This window comes from Crassostrea angulata, chromosome 3, assembly GCF_025612915.1.
Source record: "Crassostrea angulata isolate pt1a10 chromosome 3, ASM2561291v2, whole genome shotgun sequence".
NCBI classification, from domain to species: Eukaryota; Metazoa; Mollusca; class Bivalvia; order Ostreida; family Ostreidae; genus Magallana; species Magallana angulata.
In genome coordinates, this window is record NC_069113.1 from 34016927 (window position 1) to 34035557 (window position 18631).

At 37.4% G+C, this 18631-nt stretch overlaps 3 protein-coding genes across 3 annotated transcripts; 1 reads left to right on the top strand and 2 right to left on the bottom strand.

The window, feature by feature from the left end:
• Positions 1-39: 39 nt before the first annotated feature.
• Positions 40-2902, bottom strand: LOC128178905 (uncharacterized). The gene is made up of 4 exons (XM_052846319.1): positions 2791-2902; positions 1293-1329; positions 693-869; positions 40-206 (listed from the first exon to the last, which is right to left on the bottom strand). Exons 1-4 carry the CDS (start codon positions 2873-2875, stop codon positions 137-139), a joined length of 369 nt encoding a protein of 122 aa, XP_052702279.1. The 5' UTR covers positions 2876-2902; the 3' UTR covers positions 40-136.
• A 2837-nt stretch (positions 2903-5739) lies between these two features.
• Positions 5740-9174, top strand: LOC128176847 (uncharacterized). The gene has a single exon (XM_052843393.1). The coding sequence runs from the start codon at positions 5740-5742 to the stop codon at positions 9172-9174; it is 3435 nt and encodes a 1144-aa protein (XP_052699353.1).
• A 4275-nt stretch (positions 9175-13449) lies between these two features.
• On the bottom strand, positions 13450-18440 carry LOC128176531 (DNA replication licensing factor mcm5-like). Its single transcript, XM_052842940.1, has 15 exons — positions 18248-18440; positions 17974-18100; positions 17444-17572; positions 17171-17343; positions 16816-16971; positions 16646-16727; positions 16077-16336; positions 15737-15917; positions 15437-15577; positions 15165-15341; positions 14930-15045; positions 14682-14810; positions 14443-14585; positions 14084-14211; positions 13450-13775 (listed from the first exon to the last, which is right to left on the bottom strand). The coding sequence occupies exons 1-15, from the start codon at positions 18400-18402 to the stop codon at positions 13674-13676; spliced, it is 2199 nt and encodes a 732-aa protein (XP_052698900.1). The 5' UTR covers positions 18403-18440; the 3' UTR covers positions 13450-13673.
• Positions 18441-18631: the final 191 nt, after the last annotated feature.

Consider the following 18631-nt stretch of genomic DNA (forward strand, 5'->3'; position numbering starts at 1 on the left):
CATCCGTGTACACACTTTTTAAAAACAGAGTACCAATAATTTACAAATTTAAAATATAATTGTATTATCAACAAACAAAAACAATATAGAATAATAAATCAACACATCTTAACGACATGGAATACAGATAATGACTTTATAACTTCATCTGATGCGGTGTCGCGCCTAATATCTTGGAGATCCCTGTGATCCTTGGACGTGAGGGGCTGTGGATTGAAAAATGATCATGAGTCGTTATAAAATCAACTTGCGGTAGAAAGTGCATGTATTCTTTATAAAATACGAATTGAAAATCGAATAATGTTAACCTGTTCCTTATTCCTTTAATTATAATAATACGTTCCGTATAGCCCGGCCTTTTCAGAGAATTACGTACGAATAAGATCTGTCGTAAGTGAAAACTTGATTTTGTTCATTTTCACAAAATATCGTACAAAAATCTTGCGTCATGTTAAAGTAAATTTGTAACTTTACGATAGCCCACACATTCTTATCACTATTTTAATACCATATGATATAAAATACATATGATGATGAATTGCTTATAACTAGAAGTGCTTTGACTTGAAATCTACGTGTTTACTGATGTAAAATACAAGTATTTATAAAAAGATATCAATACCGTTTCTAACATGTTCTACCACACTTGCAAACCATAAAAATTGTTGTATTATATACATTGTAATACATACACAATTTTTGGTTTTTCAGGAGAAGGGTTTAATCGGGGACCATTCCTGTTCCTGTTTGTTGTTTTTCCAAGGTTACGCAACAAAATACGTTGTTTCAGTTGATTCAGTTGATTCAGTCGATCAAGTTGATTAAGCTGATTTCTAAAAAGTCCTCTATTATTAAACCCTAAGTTTCTTCTTCTGAAAAAAAAGCTTTCAAATAGTTACGAACATTTAGAAAAATAATAGCGTCTAAGTCTGCCAGTGTTATTATTACATTGCTACACAGTTACTAAACAGTAATAAATAAATGAAAAATATAATCTTATTAAAATTAGATCCTTCACGCTCTCGTATTTGATATGTCACAGCGACATATCAAATACTAGAGCGTGAAGGATATGATTTTAATTAGATTGCCCCAACACCCTCTCTATATATATATACATGTAGATCTGTGCATGCTATCTATTTCACTCCGACCATACTCGAATCGGTGCGTGCCTATTTATCCAAAAAAAATTATTCTTTGGTTGACTATGCAAAGTTTTTGTCTAGCCTGAAATTTTTATCATTTACAGTATATTTTTAATTTGTCTATTGGAGGTGTTCTATATGTACCTGATCGGGGGGAACTTGCAAATCCGGCACTTTCTACCTATAAAAAATTAAAATTAATCATGAAAATTTATACAGTGATATTTTTAACGTTTTAATTCTCAGTTTATGTTAATTAGTGGTATATGTCATTTAAACGCAATTACTAAACAAACCAGTAACTGAGATTATAAAACATAGCCATTTTTATTCAAACCATGGTATTTGTATTAATGAAAAGCTATGGTGTTCAATCAATCAATAAATTATTCTATTCGCCCAATAGCTGCTTAATTATGATATATTGAAGAAAAATAAACAAATAAAATAAATATCGCTAAAATTAGGTCGGTATTCAGCATATAAGCAAAAACTTTGACAGGACGTAAATTAATTATCAATCAATGATTTAAACAAAACACATTTATTACTGAATATCTAAAAATTAACACATAACGTAATTTTATTGATACATGTATAATGTTCATCAATTATAGCCAAGACATACAGACACTCTTTTTTAACCAAGGTGTTAAGGCTTCGTAAATTGCTATATTGCAGAAACATGTCCGCAACAACTGAGAGAGAATATTAAAAATTCTTCTTTTTATTGATTTTTAAAAAAGAAGATGGGAGAATAAGATGGCGCAACTGCCCATTTGGTTTAGTCGTAAAATACAATTTCAAATTTAACATTTTTTCAATTAAATATATTTGAAATGTTATAATACAAGTTTACAAAAGGGTAATTTTTTTACTATATTCACTTTGAAATATTTCAAAAAAAAAAAAAAAAAAAGGATAAGAAAAAATAAATCCTTCACTTTTGGTGGTATCGAACCTACAACTTAAAAACCCAAGTTCTATAAATTTACCTAATGTCTGGTGCTCTAACCACTGAGCCATTTCATTCACAACAAAGTTTGTTGTTTAAATTCTATATGAGACATTGGCCACGATTTTAAGGACTTGTGTTATTTTACTAAAACGTTCAATTGTTGGGCTACAAAATGACATTTTAAAAGTATAGTGGGTCATCTCTCCACATTTTTGTTTATGGAAATCAGTTTAAATTCCATTAAACCGCATTTAGACTACGACAAAAATATGGAGCTTAGACCCATTCTATAAAAGAAAAAGCATTGAAGTTATAAAAATGACACTGTTTGGAGGTTTTGACACGCATATGCCAGTTTAAATTAACCTATTACATGTATTTAAAATATTTAAGGGTTACAAACCGATGTTAAATATACACTGTTTATAATTAGTATTAAAAAAAAAATAATCAGATTTAGTGACATTTAATTTTGCGGTATCTAATCATTCCTCATATGGGCATTTTACACGCCTTATTCACCCATCTTCTTTGGAATAATTTCCATTTCGAAGAAAAGAACAAAAGCTTGAACTATCTGCAAGAGTCGAAAAGAACAAAGGCTTGTACTATCTGCAAGATGATTTAATTGGTGAATAATTGATGATAGATAGTTATAGGCAGTGTAAATATCGAGTATCTTACCTCTAGAACAACATAAAAAAGAAAAGCATACATCCAAGTAAATAATCAAAAGCAGCAGAAGTACTGTTCTTCCCTTCATCGTCATGGTTTGGTTTTCACTGTACTGAATAACATCGTGTGCGTCCTTTTTAAGATAAATTGAACTGCATGCGTGGGTTGAAAAGTTTTCCAAAGAGACCTAATTAGGCAGTACCTCTATCGTGAATATCGTAAGTACCACTGGACAGAAGTATTCTGTCATTCGCGCTTTGAGACTTGTTTACACCGTTACACATTATATTATGATTCGTCTAATTAAAATTAACGAATTTTTTTTATAGATCAATATGCATAAAGTGCATCTTACAAAATACATATGCATATATATACTAATAGTTACCATTTATATACAGAAAATTTCTGAAATTAAATCGCACAATAATTGGCGTTTTTTTTTTTAAGATAAGCATGTAGCGACGGTTTTGAAGAGGGCGGGGTAGACTTAAAAGAAACAGACTGCTATTTTTTTTTAAACTGCCCCTTAAAAGGGACCTAGACACAAATTGAGATCAAAATTTTATTTATTTTTTTTATACTTGTGAAAATGGTTTACCTGTGCATTTCGACTGATTGACTAAAGTTTTAATGTCGTGATAATAAGAGAGATACAAAGGTAAGATTTCATTGTTTTGTAAACAAAGTCGAGTCTTATATATTTGTATAAAGTAAGGAATTAACATTTCTATGACAAAGTGACTCGACCGTGGCAAACAAAATAAATTGATTCAATGTGTTCAATGTGTTCATAAACAATATTATCAACAGAAAAAGCAACCTCTGATTGAAACTTACACCAATAAAACACTGTACGTAAACAATAACAAGACTCAAGCTTTGTTTATAAAATAGAGAATTTCAAACTCTGTGTCTTGCTTTTAACTCGATATTTGACTTTCAAAGAAGATGTGGGAATAAGATGGCGCAACTGCCCATTTGATTTAGTCGTAAAATACAATTTCAAATTTAACATTTTTTCAATTAAATATATTTGATATGTTACAATACAAGTTTACAAAACGGTAATTTCTAATTATATTCAGTTTGAAATATTTTAAAAAGATTAGAAAAAAATAATAAATCATAAAATTTTGGTGGTATCGAAACCGCAACCTAAAAACCCGAATTCTATAAGGTTACTTTATGTCTGGTGCTTTAATCACTGAGCCATTTCATTCACTACTGCAATGTTTAAATGCTATATGAGACGTTGGCCACGAATTTACGGACTTGTATAATTTTTCTATGGTAAACCCACTCGATAAAATAAAAGGCATTGAAGTTATAAAAATGACACTATTTTGGAGGTTTTGACACGCATACGCCAGTTTAAATCAACCGATTACAAGTATTTAAAATATTTAAGGGTTAAAAACCAATATAACGTTAAATATACGTTGTTTTTAATTATTTTTTTTAATTATTAGATTTAATGATATTTTAATATTGTAGTATCTAAGCATTTTACACGCCTCATTCACCCATCTTCTATAAATTTTGAGCTCGAATTGTGAATTGTGTCTAGTACCTTTAAAGTGAAATTGGGGGGGGGGGGGGGGCTCCTCTAGAAATTAATATTCTATGTACGTAAATTTGAGAAAAAAAATTGTTGCAAGAAAAAAAGGGGGTTACATGCCTGACTATAAGTGCATTGTAAATCCTACACACATAACTAGCTGATCGTGATCGCGCTGCGTTACGCCGACAAAACAAAATTGTAGCGGAAGGGGGGGGGGTGTAAAAAGTTGGGTTCAATAACATCATTCTTTATAACTGAAGTAAAGGACATCACAAAATGGAAGTGTCTCATTCTTCTTTAATTAATTAAGTCACTGATTAGAAAAACGGAACTTAATTGTGATAAATTACCGATATAAACAATTCGTTAACCAACTTCTTTGAACCTCGACACAGTCTAGTTAATTAGTTTCTCTAGATTACAAATAGCGTTTAAAAATAACTGTTTTATTATTCAAGCGTATAAGCATACATTTCCAATGCTATCTATAAAATGTAAACATTGTCAATCTTGCACAAAATGACGATACCGACATCGATCCATTAACTGCAGGAGTCAATCCCTACTTTATATATAATATTTTTTACCCAGGTTCGTTTCGCAATTTATTTATTCGGGACCAAGGTTAATTCTCCTGAAATAAAGCTACTTGTAAAGTAAAATGTATAAATAGGAAAGGATGAATAATGAAAACATACGGCTGGACCGGGAATCGATCCCAGGACCCCTGTAACTCTTATCAGGATCTCTACCACTGAACTATCCAGGCCGATAACCACGGTTCCTATAGCCCCAACTACTAAATTTCTCCCTCCTTAAATGATCTTCATCCTCAATACCATCCATATCACCCCAAGTTCTTCCCCTGGCAGGATTTAACTTGTCAGTTCCAGGGGCAGGTCACGGCACCAAATGTAATAGGAAAGGAGGAATATTGAAAATATATGCCTGGGACCGGGAATCGCACCCAATACCCCTGTAACTCTAGTCAGGATCGAACTCTACCACTGAGCTATCTAGGCCGATATCCACGATCCATATAGCCCAAACTACTACACAACTATGATTTTTAGCGAAAGGGGATTTATATACTATTTCTAAAAATGCACTTTGTTAGTAGAACTAACGGGCTGGGAGCTGATCACCCCAGTCGGCGCACCTCTGGAGGTTGTAGTGGACAGCGCCGAAACAACCGAGGAAGGAGGATCCACCTGATGACGGGATCATCACGCATCTATACCACCAAGATGTTTACAGGTACTTGCTTATACTGGTATACCAGTGACCGCCAGGAAAGACTGGATGACGACTGTGAATAGGGCAGTGACAACCTGGATAGACAGGAGGCAGTCTGGAAAGACGGACACCCCAGGGTCTGGAGGCTTAGCAGGCCAATGGACATCCTCTGTGAAGAGGAACCTACTATATCCGCTATAGACAGATACATACTAAGATACCCCCGAGGTCGCACGAGAGTGGGGGAGGATGAGCGACCTAACCAGGAGGATTACACGGATACGACTACCAACCGTCAAAGGACTGAGATGAACACGATTAACGGATCAATTTGCAGTTGTGGAAAGACTCTGAAGAACGCAAGGGGGCTGAAGATTCATATGGCAAAGATGGGGTGCAGACCAAATCAACGGCTGGCACAACGCACAGGGCAACCTGATGAGACGGAGGAGGAGGTGGTCCAGGACTCAGACCAAAGGGACCACAGCGTCCAAGTGCCAGACAGCGAGGAAGTCGACCAGCAGGTTCCAGAGGATCACAGCCAGGCGATGCCAGAGCCCAGTATTGATACAAAATCTGGAGAACGGAAGCAGAAAATCAGGTGGCCACCTAATAACAACAAAGCAGATTGGGATCAATTTGATTTTGATGTAGATTCAATCCTGAACACATCATTGGCTGGAGGAATAGACAAAAAGGTGGAGGCCATGGCCACAATAATGTACAATGTGGGAAAGGAGAGATTCGGTTTGGAAGAGGTCAGGCAGAAACAACAGAAATCAACTGGGCACAGAAATAGACGACAACAGGAAAGAGCGTCGATAAGGAGAGATTTGAGGCAGTTGTCAAAGAGATACAGAGTCGCACCCGAAGAGGAAAGAGCAGCTTTGGCGGAGCTAAGACAAGGCATGAGAGAACGACTGAAGATACTGAACAGGGCAGAAAGGAGCAGGAAGAGGAGGAAAGAGAGGGCCAGAGCAAGAGCAAGGTTTACAGCAAACCCATTTCAATTTACATCAAAGCTGTTAGGGAAGAAAAGCTCAGGAAAGCTGCTGGCTGAGAAATCAGAAGTGGAAAACCATCTAAAAGAAGTCCACAGTGATGAGAAGAGGGATGAAGAATTGCCTGAGCAACCCAAACTTATTCAAGTATGTGAACCAGAACACATCTTCGATGAAAGCGAACCTACGGCCAAAGAGGTGAGAGATGTCATCCAGAAAGCAAGAGCAGCATCAGCGCCAGGACCAAATGGTATTCCATATAAAGTTTACAAGAACTGCCCAAGGCTGACAAGACGTCTATGGAAACATATCCGGGTCATTTGGAGAAGAGGTCGCCTGGCAGACAGCTGGAATCAGGCAGAGGGCTGCTACATCCCCAAGGAGGAGAATTCCAAGAACCTGTCGCAGTTCCGAACTATATCACTCTTGAACGTAGAAGGGAAGATCTTGCTCTCAGTAATGGCTAACCGCATGACAAGATACATGTTGGACAACAACTATGTGGACATAGCAGTGCAGAAAGGGGGAGTCCCAGGTGTATCAGGCTGCATTGAGCACACAAGCGTTCTCACTCAAATTATTAGGGAGGCCAGAGAAGGAAAAGGGGAGTTAGCTGTTATTTGGTTAGATCTTGCCAATGCCTATGGATCGATGCCACATAAACTTGTGCAGCTAACCTTGGAGAAGTATCATGTTCCAGCAAAGACAAGACATCTATTAGAGGAATATTTCAACAGACTGGAGTTGAGATTCTCCATTGGAGATTACACAACCTCATGGCAACGACTAGAAGTTGGTATAGTCACTGGCTGTACAATCTCAGTCATACTATTCGCAGCAGCTATGAACCTACTGGTGAAATCAACAGAGAAGATGAGTAGAGGCCCATGGATGAGAGCAGGCATACGTCAACCACCAGTGCGTGCATTCATGGATGATATGACAATCAGTACTAAGACTGCAATTGAAGCAAGATGGACGCTCAAAGAAATAGAAGAGCTTATCAGTTGGGCTAGGATGAAAATCAAACCATCAAAGTCTAGAAGTCTGGTGCTGAAGAAAGGAAGGGTGACAAACTACGACTTCCAGCTTGGACAGGAGATAATCCCATCAGTCTCGGAGAAGCCAGTGAAATGCCTGGGGAAGTATTTTGATGACACACTGAGAGACACCAAGAACACAACCAACACTGTAGAACAACTACAACAGTGGATGGAGGCAATAGACAAAAGTGGACTGCCAGGAAAATACAAAACCTGGATATACCAGCATGGAGTACTCCCTCGGATTTTGTGGCCTTTGCAGGTGTACGATGTACCAATGTCCCGGGTAGAAGCTATGGAGCGCCTGACTACAAAATTCCTTCGCCGATGGCTAGCAATACCACAGTGCTTTAGTAGCGTGGGACTCTACAGTGTAGGGACTAAACTACAATTACCGCTATCATCTCTTGTCGAAGAATACAAGGTTACCAAAGTGCGACAACATCTAACACTTAGAGACAGTAAAGATGAGAAGGTGCGCGGAGCCAGGGTGAATCTAGAAGCAGGCAGGAAGTGGTCTGTTCAAGACACAGTCCGGGAAGCAGAGTTACGCCTGAAGCAAGCAGACATTGTGGGAAATGTAGCAGTCGGAAGACTGGGCCTGGGAACAATTACATCAACCAGATGGAGAACAGCAGGCAAAGGAGTGCAAAGGAAGCTAGTGCAAAAGGAAGTCCGGGTGATGGAGGAAGACTCAAGAATGGTTAAAGCAGTAGGCATGAAGAAACAAGGAAGCTGGATGAATTGGGAAGCAGTAAGGCAGAGGAAAGTGACCTGGAATGACATATGGTCGATGGAGCCAAACAGATTGCAGTTTCTCCTAAGATCAGTATATGATGTGCTACCAAGTCCAACAAATTTGGCAGTATGGGGCTTAACTGAGGACCCAAATTGCAAACTTTGTGGAAAACCAGCAAATTTGGAGCATATATTGTCATCATGCTCCGTAGCATTGTCTGAAGGCCGATATACATGGCGGCATGACCAGATACTTTCGGTGCTTGCAGACTCTCTCGAAAAAGCCAGGAAGAGACCACCACCAAAGGACAAGCGGCTCAAGTTCATCAACTTTGTAAGAGCAGGAGAGAGGGAGAAGACAGGCAGCACTGGGGAGGGTAGAGGACTTCTTGGCACGGCAGGAGACTGGCAAATGCGAGCTGACCTGAAAACCAGAATGCAATTCCCAACGGAAGTAGCATCCACCAACAAGCGACCTGACATAGTGATCTGGTCTCCGTCAAGTAGGCAAGTCATTATAGTGGAGCTGACAGTTCCTTGGGAGGAGAGAATGGAAGACGCATATGAGCGGAAAATGGGGAAATATCAGGAGCTTGTGGCAGATTGTCAGGAGAGAGGGTGGAGAGTATGGTGTTTCCCAGTGGAGGTTGGCACGCGGGGCTTTGTTGGACAATCCTTGTGGCGAGCCCTGAGAGTCATCGGAGTTATTGGGTTAGAGAGAAGACAGCTCATAGGGCGACTAAGCAGAGAGGCAGAAATAGCATCGCTATGGTTGTGGAGAAGAAGAGAGGGACAGTGGGGAAGACAGTGAGAGACAATTGTGAATGTAAGATCATTTCACAGGCGGATAGCTGGATGGTCCCGGGCTGGGAGCTGATCACCCCAGTCGGCGCACCTCTGGAGGTTGTAGTGGACAGCGCCGAAACAACCGAGGAAGGAGGATCCACCTGATGACGGGATCATCACGCATCTATACCACCAAGATGTTTACAGGTACAAAAGATACCCAGTAGACATATGTTTTACCTAACCCCACCCCAGGGGCCAGACACAAGTTCTCCCCACAGTGCATTCAAATAAAAACAAAAGCCCCATGGGCCACATTGCTCACTCGAGCAACAATAGCCATTATAAAATCAGCTTTTCGGAGTAATATACCCCAAAAAAATATGGACAATGTAGTCTAACAGATCCTGTATATTAAAAAATCAATTTTTCCTTGGATATTCCGTTTATCATTGATCCCTTTTTGTCACAGTATAGTCATTTCACATATTGAGCATTACAGTTCTCAAGAAGATCTAAATCAAATGGGATATAAACCTACATCAAACTTGTGAAGCCCAAGAATTGTCCAGAGGCCAAAGTCAAAACAATTCTAAAGAATCAAAAATATGCCAAAATGCGTGCATATAAGTTAAACCATATATTATAACATTTGAATTTACACTATCCAAGGTTTCTTTCACTAATGTTGCACCTTTCTTAAGAATTTTTTTTTATATAGAAAGATTTTTCTCAATATATTCCTTTGTAAAGATTTAGCTGGTCCCCATTGTGCCCCTACCCTACCCCAGGGGATTATAATATGACCAAACTTGAATCTACTCTACCTGATGATACCTCACAGAAGTTTCAGCTTTTCTGGCCAGTCGTGTTCTGAGCAGAAGATTTAAATAAAAGTTCTCTTTATATTCCTATGTAAAAATTTGACCCCCGATTCTGACCCCACCTTACCCCGAGGGACCATGATTTGAGCAAACTTGAATCTACACTATCCGAGGATGCTTCCACACAAGTTTCAGCTTTTCTGGCCTAATGGTTTTTGAGAAGTAAATTTTTAAAGTTTAACTCTTTATACTCCTATGTAAAACTTTGACCCCCCATTGTGGCCCCACCTTACACCCGGGGACCATGATTTGAACAAACTCGAATATACACAGTCTGAGGATGCTTTCACACAAGTTTCAGCTTTTTTGGCCAAATGGTTTTTGAGAAGTAGATTTTTTAAGATTAACTCTATATACTCCTATGTAAAACTTTGACCCCCCCATTGTGGCCCCACCTTACCCCCGGGGACCATGATTTGAGCACACTCCAATACACAAAGTCTGAGGATGCTTTCACACAAGTTTCAGCTTTTCTGGCCAAATGGTTTTTGAGAAGTAGATTTTTTAAGATTAACTCTATATACTCCTATGTAAAACTTTGACCCCCCATTGTGGTCCCATCTCACCCCCGGGGACCATGATTTGAGCAAACTTGAATCCACTCTATCTGATGATGCTTTCACACAAGTTTCAGCTTTTCTGGCCTAATGGTTTTTGAGAAGTAAATTTTTAAAGTTTAACTCTTTATACTCCTATGTAAAACTTCGACCCCCCCATTGTGACCCCACCTTACCCCCGGGGACCATGATTTGAACAAACTTGAATCTACACCATCTGAGGATGCTTTTACACAAGTTTCAGCTTTTCTGGCCAAATGGACTATGAGAAGAAGATGTTTTAAGATTAACTTTATATATTCCTATGTAAAACTTCCAACCCCCCCCCCCCCATTGTGGCCCCACCTTACCCCCAAACCATGATTTTAACAAACTTGAATCTACAATATTTGAGGATGCTTCCACACAAGTTTCAGCTTTTCTGGCCAAATGGTTTTTGAGAAGAAGTGTTTTGAAAAATATCACCAAATTTTCAATAAATCCTAATTATTTCCCTTTAAAATTGGTCGTGCCCCATTATTTTAAAAAACTTGAATCCCCTTTACCAAATGATGCTTTGTGCCAAGTTTGGTTGAAATTGGCCAAGTGGTTCAGGAGAAGAAGTCGAAAATGTAAAAAGTTTACAGACAGACAGGCGGAAGGACAGACGGACGCCGGACAAAAAGTTATGAGAAAAGCTCACTTGAGCTTTCAGGTCAGGTGAGCTAAAATGGTAGAATGCCTCATTTCCTCACTTAATTTCTATTCATTCTACTCCGCCTTTGTTCGGCATATCTAAAGAACAAAAATTATCTCCTACCTCAGGGGATATTTTATTGTTTATATTTACATTTTTTTTAACTAATCAAAAAACTGATCATAAAAAATAGATGAAATTCGCTAAATTACTGTTAATGTAACTAAGTACGTTAGCTAAAAAAACCAGCAAAAAAGTCTCCTGTGAGACTTTGAGTCTGACATCATCATGATTATTTCGTGCAGTCTGTGACTTTTCTTAGGTCGCTGTAAGTTACGAACAATCGATTAATAGGGCGTGTCGATTTCAGTCCTGTCAAATTCAGCCGCTGTCCATTTCGACCAATCGATTAACGGGGCGTGTAGATTTCAGTCTGCTGTTTCCGTAAGATGTAAATATTTAAACAACAAAGTGCTTTCTTTGGTTATACATGCGGATATGCAGGTGGCGACATTAAAGAAAAAAATACATAGCCCGCTAACGTAATTTTTTCTGCAGTGATCGCTACATTCACAACCCGCATGAATCATCAAAGAAAGCATTTTATTGTTTTTATTTACATATCTCTTTTAACAAATCAATATATTGATCGTAAAAAGTAAGTTAAATTAACTTTATTACTGTTAATGTACATCAGTACGTTAGATAAAAGAAACAGCCAAATCGTCTCCTAAGGGAATGAATTTGAGTCCGACATTATCATGATAATTTCGTGCAGTCCACGAGTGATTTCTCTTAGGTCGCTGTATAGGTTTTGACCAATCGATAAAAATGGAGCGTGTAGATTTCAGTCCTCTCAATATCAGTCTCTGTAGGTTTCGACCAATTGATAAACAGGGCGTGTCGATATCAGTCCAGTTAGTTTTTAAAGAGTTATAAATTAAAGGGGCATGGTCACGATTTTGGTCAAATTCTATTTTTCGGTTTTCGATATTTACAATGCTTTAGGAATGCATTTTTAATGATCAAATGGAATTGGAGAACAAGTCGTAGAATTATTAGCAAGATACAAAGCTCACAATTCTTTGTCATGTAAACAAGGCTCGGGTCCCGTTTTCATAAATTCAATACCAATATTCTAGTGAAGAATCTTTTTCAAGCTAATTTGTCCATCTTCTTATTAATTTTAAGAATAAGTAAACATTTCCTAACGTTTAACACATTCAATTTAGGTCTATATAGAATTGGAATTTTCACTTTAACATTTAAAATGCCATCTTCGCTAGCCAAAGGTTTTCGGTCCATTTGTTAACAAACGCTTTGTTTGCATTGCAAAGAATTGTAGGCTATGTAATTCGTTGAAAATTCAACGAAAGACACCCACATTTTGATTGCTTATTAAAAATGCTGCACTGAAGCAGTATAAACATTAAAGTAGGAAAACAAAATTGACCAAAATTCTGACCATGCCCCTTTGACCAAATTTTCCGCAAGAAATAGAGGAAATCATACTCCATAGATGTAAATAAAATATTTAAAAGTTTTATTGTCTCCATAAATATAGTCGGTTTCTATTCAGTATCAACAGATATCGATGTGCACTATGACAATTTTTGCCAGGCACTAAGAGTCAAAAACCATTCATACGGGAGAAATGATATTTACAATTTTGGTAGAGGGATTCCTGATCTACATTTGTTGTGCAGAGGAGAGAAGAAAATTTATAGTCAAACTTTGCACTGCCTCTTTAGCTTGTTGTGCTTACAATTTATGTTCCTCATACCAGCAAGATGCTTCATACTACATGTACATTTGAAAAGAATTGATGAAATTTTCAAGAAGATGTTAAAAACGCTTCCTTGCTAATGCTAAAGGACAGATAACAATTGAAGCAAGTCACCCGAGCGACTCATTTACCGAAAAGGTTGATAAAGACCAAAGGCAAAATGTAACTAATTCAGGTGGTCTCTAAACAGACCGAATATTGAATATTTTCTTGAATATGTACAAGAGGACCAAACTAGATTATCTCAACATCTGACAATTCTAATAGGATCATAAAACACATTTTCAAAACTTGCACGATGACTTGTCAAGGCAATGCCCTGCAACTGGTCAAAAGAACATATCGTCCCCTGGTCATCTTGGTGAAAAAGCCTTTTGTGTAATGAATATGAAAACAATTTTCCAGGGTAACCTTTTAATACATTGACCTCTGACATGCAAATTTTTACATGATGCGTATAATACAAATAATTTATCATCATCATTGTCACTACATGTATATAAACATATAATCAAGTCATATTTCCATCTGATCCAAGTTTTAATTTTTACACCTTTAAAGGGTTTTGATATCCCTTTGTGTGAACAATAACTATGTCCCTTTCACAGCCACTAAGCCGTCTTATTTCACACGGTACAACATCTTCCTCTGCATACGGTGCTGAATCTCACCTCTTCTCAACATGAAATGCAGCACTTTCTGAATTGATCTTTCTGGGTATTTCTGAAAGTAATACAGTATAGTTAAATTAATCACCTTTAAAGGTCAAAGTTAGTCATGAATTTCATTTCGCTCAATATACCCAGAATTATATAAATTTTAATCAAAGTTGCACCTCTGTTGTATAATTAAATCAATTAGAAATGCACAAGTACTTCTTAATAAGTCTTCATCTAAAGCAGTAAGAATCTGAATTAAGATTTTATTTAAAAACTATAAGCAAATCTGCTGAGCTCCAATAATAATTAAAATAATAATTAATAATAATAATTTAAACCCATCAAGAAATCTTTCCGATACTTCAAACTTACCTGTCTTGTAAAGTCCTGTATGATGGCGTGTTCCGAGACCTGAGATCCAATGATGAACCGCCTCTTGATCTGCTTTTCTATTCTTGACAACAATTCCTGATCTTCCTCAGTTGTAAACCCTTCCACACCTGTAAACCAAGTTGATCAAATGATAACTTTTAATCCAAGTTGATAGAATTGAAACTTTTAGGAACAACTTCTCCAAAAACCCTGAATATTCAACAGAGGTATATGGAAGTTCTTTGTAATTTTCATATTTCGACAACATTTCTGGTTTTCACTTTCCCATATTTTTCTAAAGAGTTAAAATATCTGTTTATTTGCTGATCTTCAATATACACAGGAGTGCATGCACTTACCCGAAAGATTTCCTGACATGGCAGCATCTAGTGTTGACACCTGAAACAATCTCAGTGCCTCGTCTACCTCCCTCTCAGACGCAAAGGGTTTCAACTTCATCTTGGCCAGAGATTCCGACATTCTAATGATGGCCTCTAATTGTCTGTTACAAGCAAAAAACAAATCTTAGAATCTTGTAAAGCATTGTAAAAATGTTGTTACGTGTACATTCTTTCAATCTGTACACATGTATGCATACCTGACTGTGATAGGGATGGTTATTTTCTTGCCAGTTTCTCTTTCATATTCACCAGCTCCATTCCTCATCAAAACATATCTGTTCTTCAGCTTTTCTGCAGCTTCTGGAGAAAGCCTAGGACCACATTTACTACAAATAGAAATATGTAAATGTAAAACATAAGGTTGATTTTTCTTCCAGTCCAACATTGAATATGAACAAACACACACATATTAAATGAATATTCAGAATAAATAATGAAAACTTACGATCTACAGTACTGAATGTACTTCTTCAGTGTATTTAAGTCAATTTCTCCTTCAGCTTGTTCTTCTGTCATTTGGAGAGCATTCAGATGTACATTCATCACATGTTTTGCTAGGGTCTATAAAGAACATATCAAAAGAACAAATAATAACACAACAATTTTTTTCTCAATTTCTAGAATATGCAAAGGAAATCAATAGGATTAAAACTGCAACTGCAAGGCAGTATATGGCTTACCATGTCTCTTGACTCGTTGTGTTCATCTTTCACAATAAATATCATGTCAAAACGAGAGAGAATGGTGGGCATGAAGTCTATATTCTCCTCTCCCTTTGTCTCATCCCAGCGACCATACACACTGTTTGCAGCAGCCAGCACAGAACATCTTGAATTCAAGGTGGTTGTGATTCCAGCCTACAGAAGCATAACATGTAAATTAACCTCTTTCACAGCATCAAGTAAAACATTCAAAATATCCTTAGTGTTACAGTTTTGTTAAGTTTATGTACCTTAGCAATAGATATGGTCTGTTGTTCCATGGCTTCGTGAATGGCTACCCTGTCGTCTTCTCTCATCTTGTCAAATTCGTCAATACACACCACCCCTCCATCAGCCAGCACCATCGCACCTCCTTCCATCACAAAGTTCCTCTACAGAAAATTAAAAAAAACATGTTTTCATCTTTCTTCCCATCAATCTTCTAACAAAAATATATTTCTGTATAAATACAATGCAGTTCATTGCAATAATGCTTTCAGTGAAGCACTTGCAATAAGTTTCAATGCACACATTTCGCTCATTATGCTTACTGTTTGCGGGTCCCTAATGACTGATGCTGTCAGACCAGCAGCACTGCTGCCCTTGCCAGAAGTGTACACACCAATAGGGGAACACCGCTCAACAAACTTTAGCAGCTGAGATTTGGCTGTACCAGGGTCACCCAACATAAGAAGGTTGACATCTCCCCTCCTCATCAAACCATCTGGCATTCTGTAAAATAAAGTTTTGAAGAAATTTTTAACAGACCATCTGGTGTTACAACTTACAAGAGCATAGCACCTGTCAAGAGCTAACATTTGCTACAAGAAAATAAATATTTCACTGTCATCTTCCAAGAATTTAAAACAATATCCATATAATTTACTGTACCTTTTTCTTGATCCACCAAACAGAAGACAAGAGATTGCTTTCTTGATATCAAGGCTTCCATAAATGGATGGTGCAATGCTTTTGGCTATGGTTTCATAGATGTTGGGGTCATTGGCCATTCTTCTGAACTCTTCCTCATCTCCTGGGGTGATGGGGGTCGAGCCTCCTCTACCTGTCCCATCGCTGTCCACCTTGATACCAAGGACCCTGAAGTACGGGCTCCTGATTCCAACATTCACTTTCTCCCTGCCAGCTCCTTTCTACAAAGACCATTCAGATAATTTGAATGATATATTTCCTTTCCATTCATACCATAAACATAATTAGCAAAATTGATATATCAACAAGTAGTCCAAGATTGATTTAAATAGTCTGAATATACATGTATTGTTTCAATCTAGTTTATATAAAATTAAACAAGACATTTGGTGATGTACTTATTTTTTATTAAGGTATTTTTAACTCGAAACATTTCATAAAATACACAGACAAATGTGACTTGCTATAGTATGACAGAACACATCATTCATTAGTATTTAATCAAATGAATTTTTTTTATAAACACTTACAGTTGGCTTGCCTGTCTTTTTAATGGAGTATATTCCAACCACAGTCACTCTGTTGCCCGGTACAACTTTATCACACATGTACCTAAAACATACAAGTCCATTATTGTAAAAGTTGACATTTGCAATTAAGAGATTGACTGTGTCAAAAACAGTCGTTTGTTTTTACATACCTGTCGCAGTAGAGCTGCATGTGTCTGGGCATTTCTCCATTGGGAACAGCCTCCGGGGCTTCCTGGAGTTTGAGGACCTGGAAATCCACACACTTACATTTGTCTGGAACAATGTAAAATGGGTCAATTGGACACTTAGGTCTCCCTGCTTGCTCACTGCAAATGTAAGAAAAAAATATTCACTAAAAATCATTTGAATTGAACAATTTATCTTTTGTTGAACCTGTGTGTTTTTCAGATACATTTCTGACGACCAATAAAATATTGTGAGATAAATTATTCTTCAGTTCATAAGGAATCTGAAACTTTGAAGATCTAAACACTTTTATGCAGGTCAAGTTTTACATGCACTTACGTGTTGCATTTTCTTGGCAGTGCGTATCCTTCCAGACCTGGGTTCACAGGAATGTTATTCAGCGTGTTCTTGCAGCTCCTGCACTGAATTGTCAGTTTGGTCGCTTTAGCTTTGATTGCCGATGCCGCTATGACTATACCAGGAATCTTCACCAACCTTGCCATTTGTTCCGACTAGGAAAGATAAAGAGCAATCTCATGGAGTCATCTAGACACATTAAGAGCTTTATAAAAATACAAATTAAAATGCTTTTTGATTTAACGAACTCCTAACCTTGAGCTCTCTAAGCCCGCAGGGATTGGCATTAGAAGACAGCATGACTTGTATATCATGAACGTCTTCCTCTCCTTCGGGGCGGGGACGTGTGACCTCATCAGCAACTTCTTTGGCTGCATCTTCAAACTTTGAAATAACAAAACCATTACAATGAGTGAAAAATATTTTAATTTATCTGAATAATCTACTAGAAATCTACTATACCCAATTTAGTCAATTGTGTAGAAAGATTGAAAGATCTGCCCAAAATACAATATTCCCGACTGCCTTGATTTTTTAAATTCAAGTCTACAATTTTTCTAGACTGGGCTGCCTGATCATAGCAAGTTTGCCAGTCGATCACATTCTGATTCCTATCCACTAAATAATTGCTTTTCTCAAAAGCAATTGGAACCCGTTTGTTACAGTGCCAAGCACCTCAACAACAGAATGTTACAATCAACAGGCCAAAAGAAGAACACACGAAAGACCTGATTCAGGAAGGGGTCGTACTCATTCTATATATTAAAATAATTTTTCATACATACCAAAGGTAGGTGCTCTGAAGGAATTTTTGATAACTTCTCTGCTAGTGCTTCGTCAAAGCTGGACACATCTTCAATTTCGACATCCAACCAATGCTGTCCCAAGTTGTAGTTACGTTTCAACTGGTCCCTTAAACAAAAACAAAGACATCGCTTAAAGATGTATAATCATATTGAATCTTACCGAGTTATGCATTGGCATCTATATTTTGATTGTACACAACACAAAAACGGAAATGACTGCGATATTGATGCAGACCTGGAAAAAAAAATGTACCTGTATGTGTATGAGAAGTTTCCTTCGTGAAATTGACGGATAAAGTCCTTTAAACGTTTCTTCACTTGTTGTCTGTTGATTTGATTTTCATCAGTTTGCTCCTCAGATGCAAAGTTATCGCTGAAAAATACACCACCTTCGTCGAACCCTGCCATCTTTTGTTTTGTTCACGTGTTTACAATTGGCGCGAAACTTTGGCGGACTTTTCAATTGATGTAAAAACCCGAGAAGGTCCGGAAAAGGTTTAGTTAAGTCGTACATTGTTGAAGTCGAAAAGGTGGGAAAATAATTATTTCCTTTGATAATGAAAACAATTCATTTCACGTAAATGAAACAAAATATTCCTACAGAAAGACCAAATTTGGTGATTTTTTAAGAAATTGA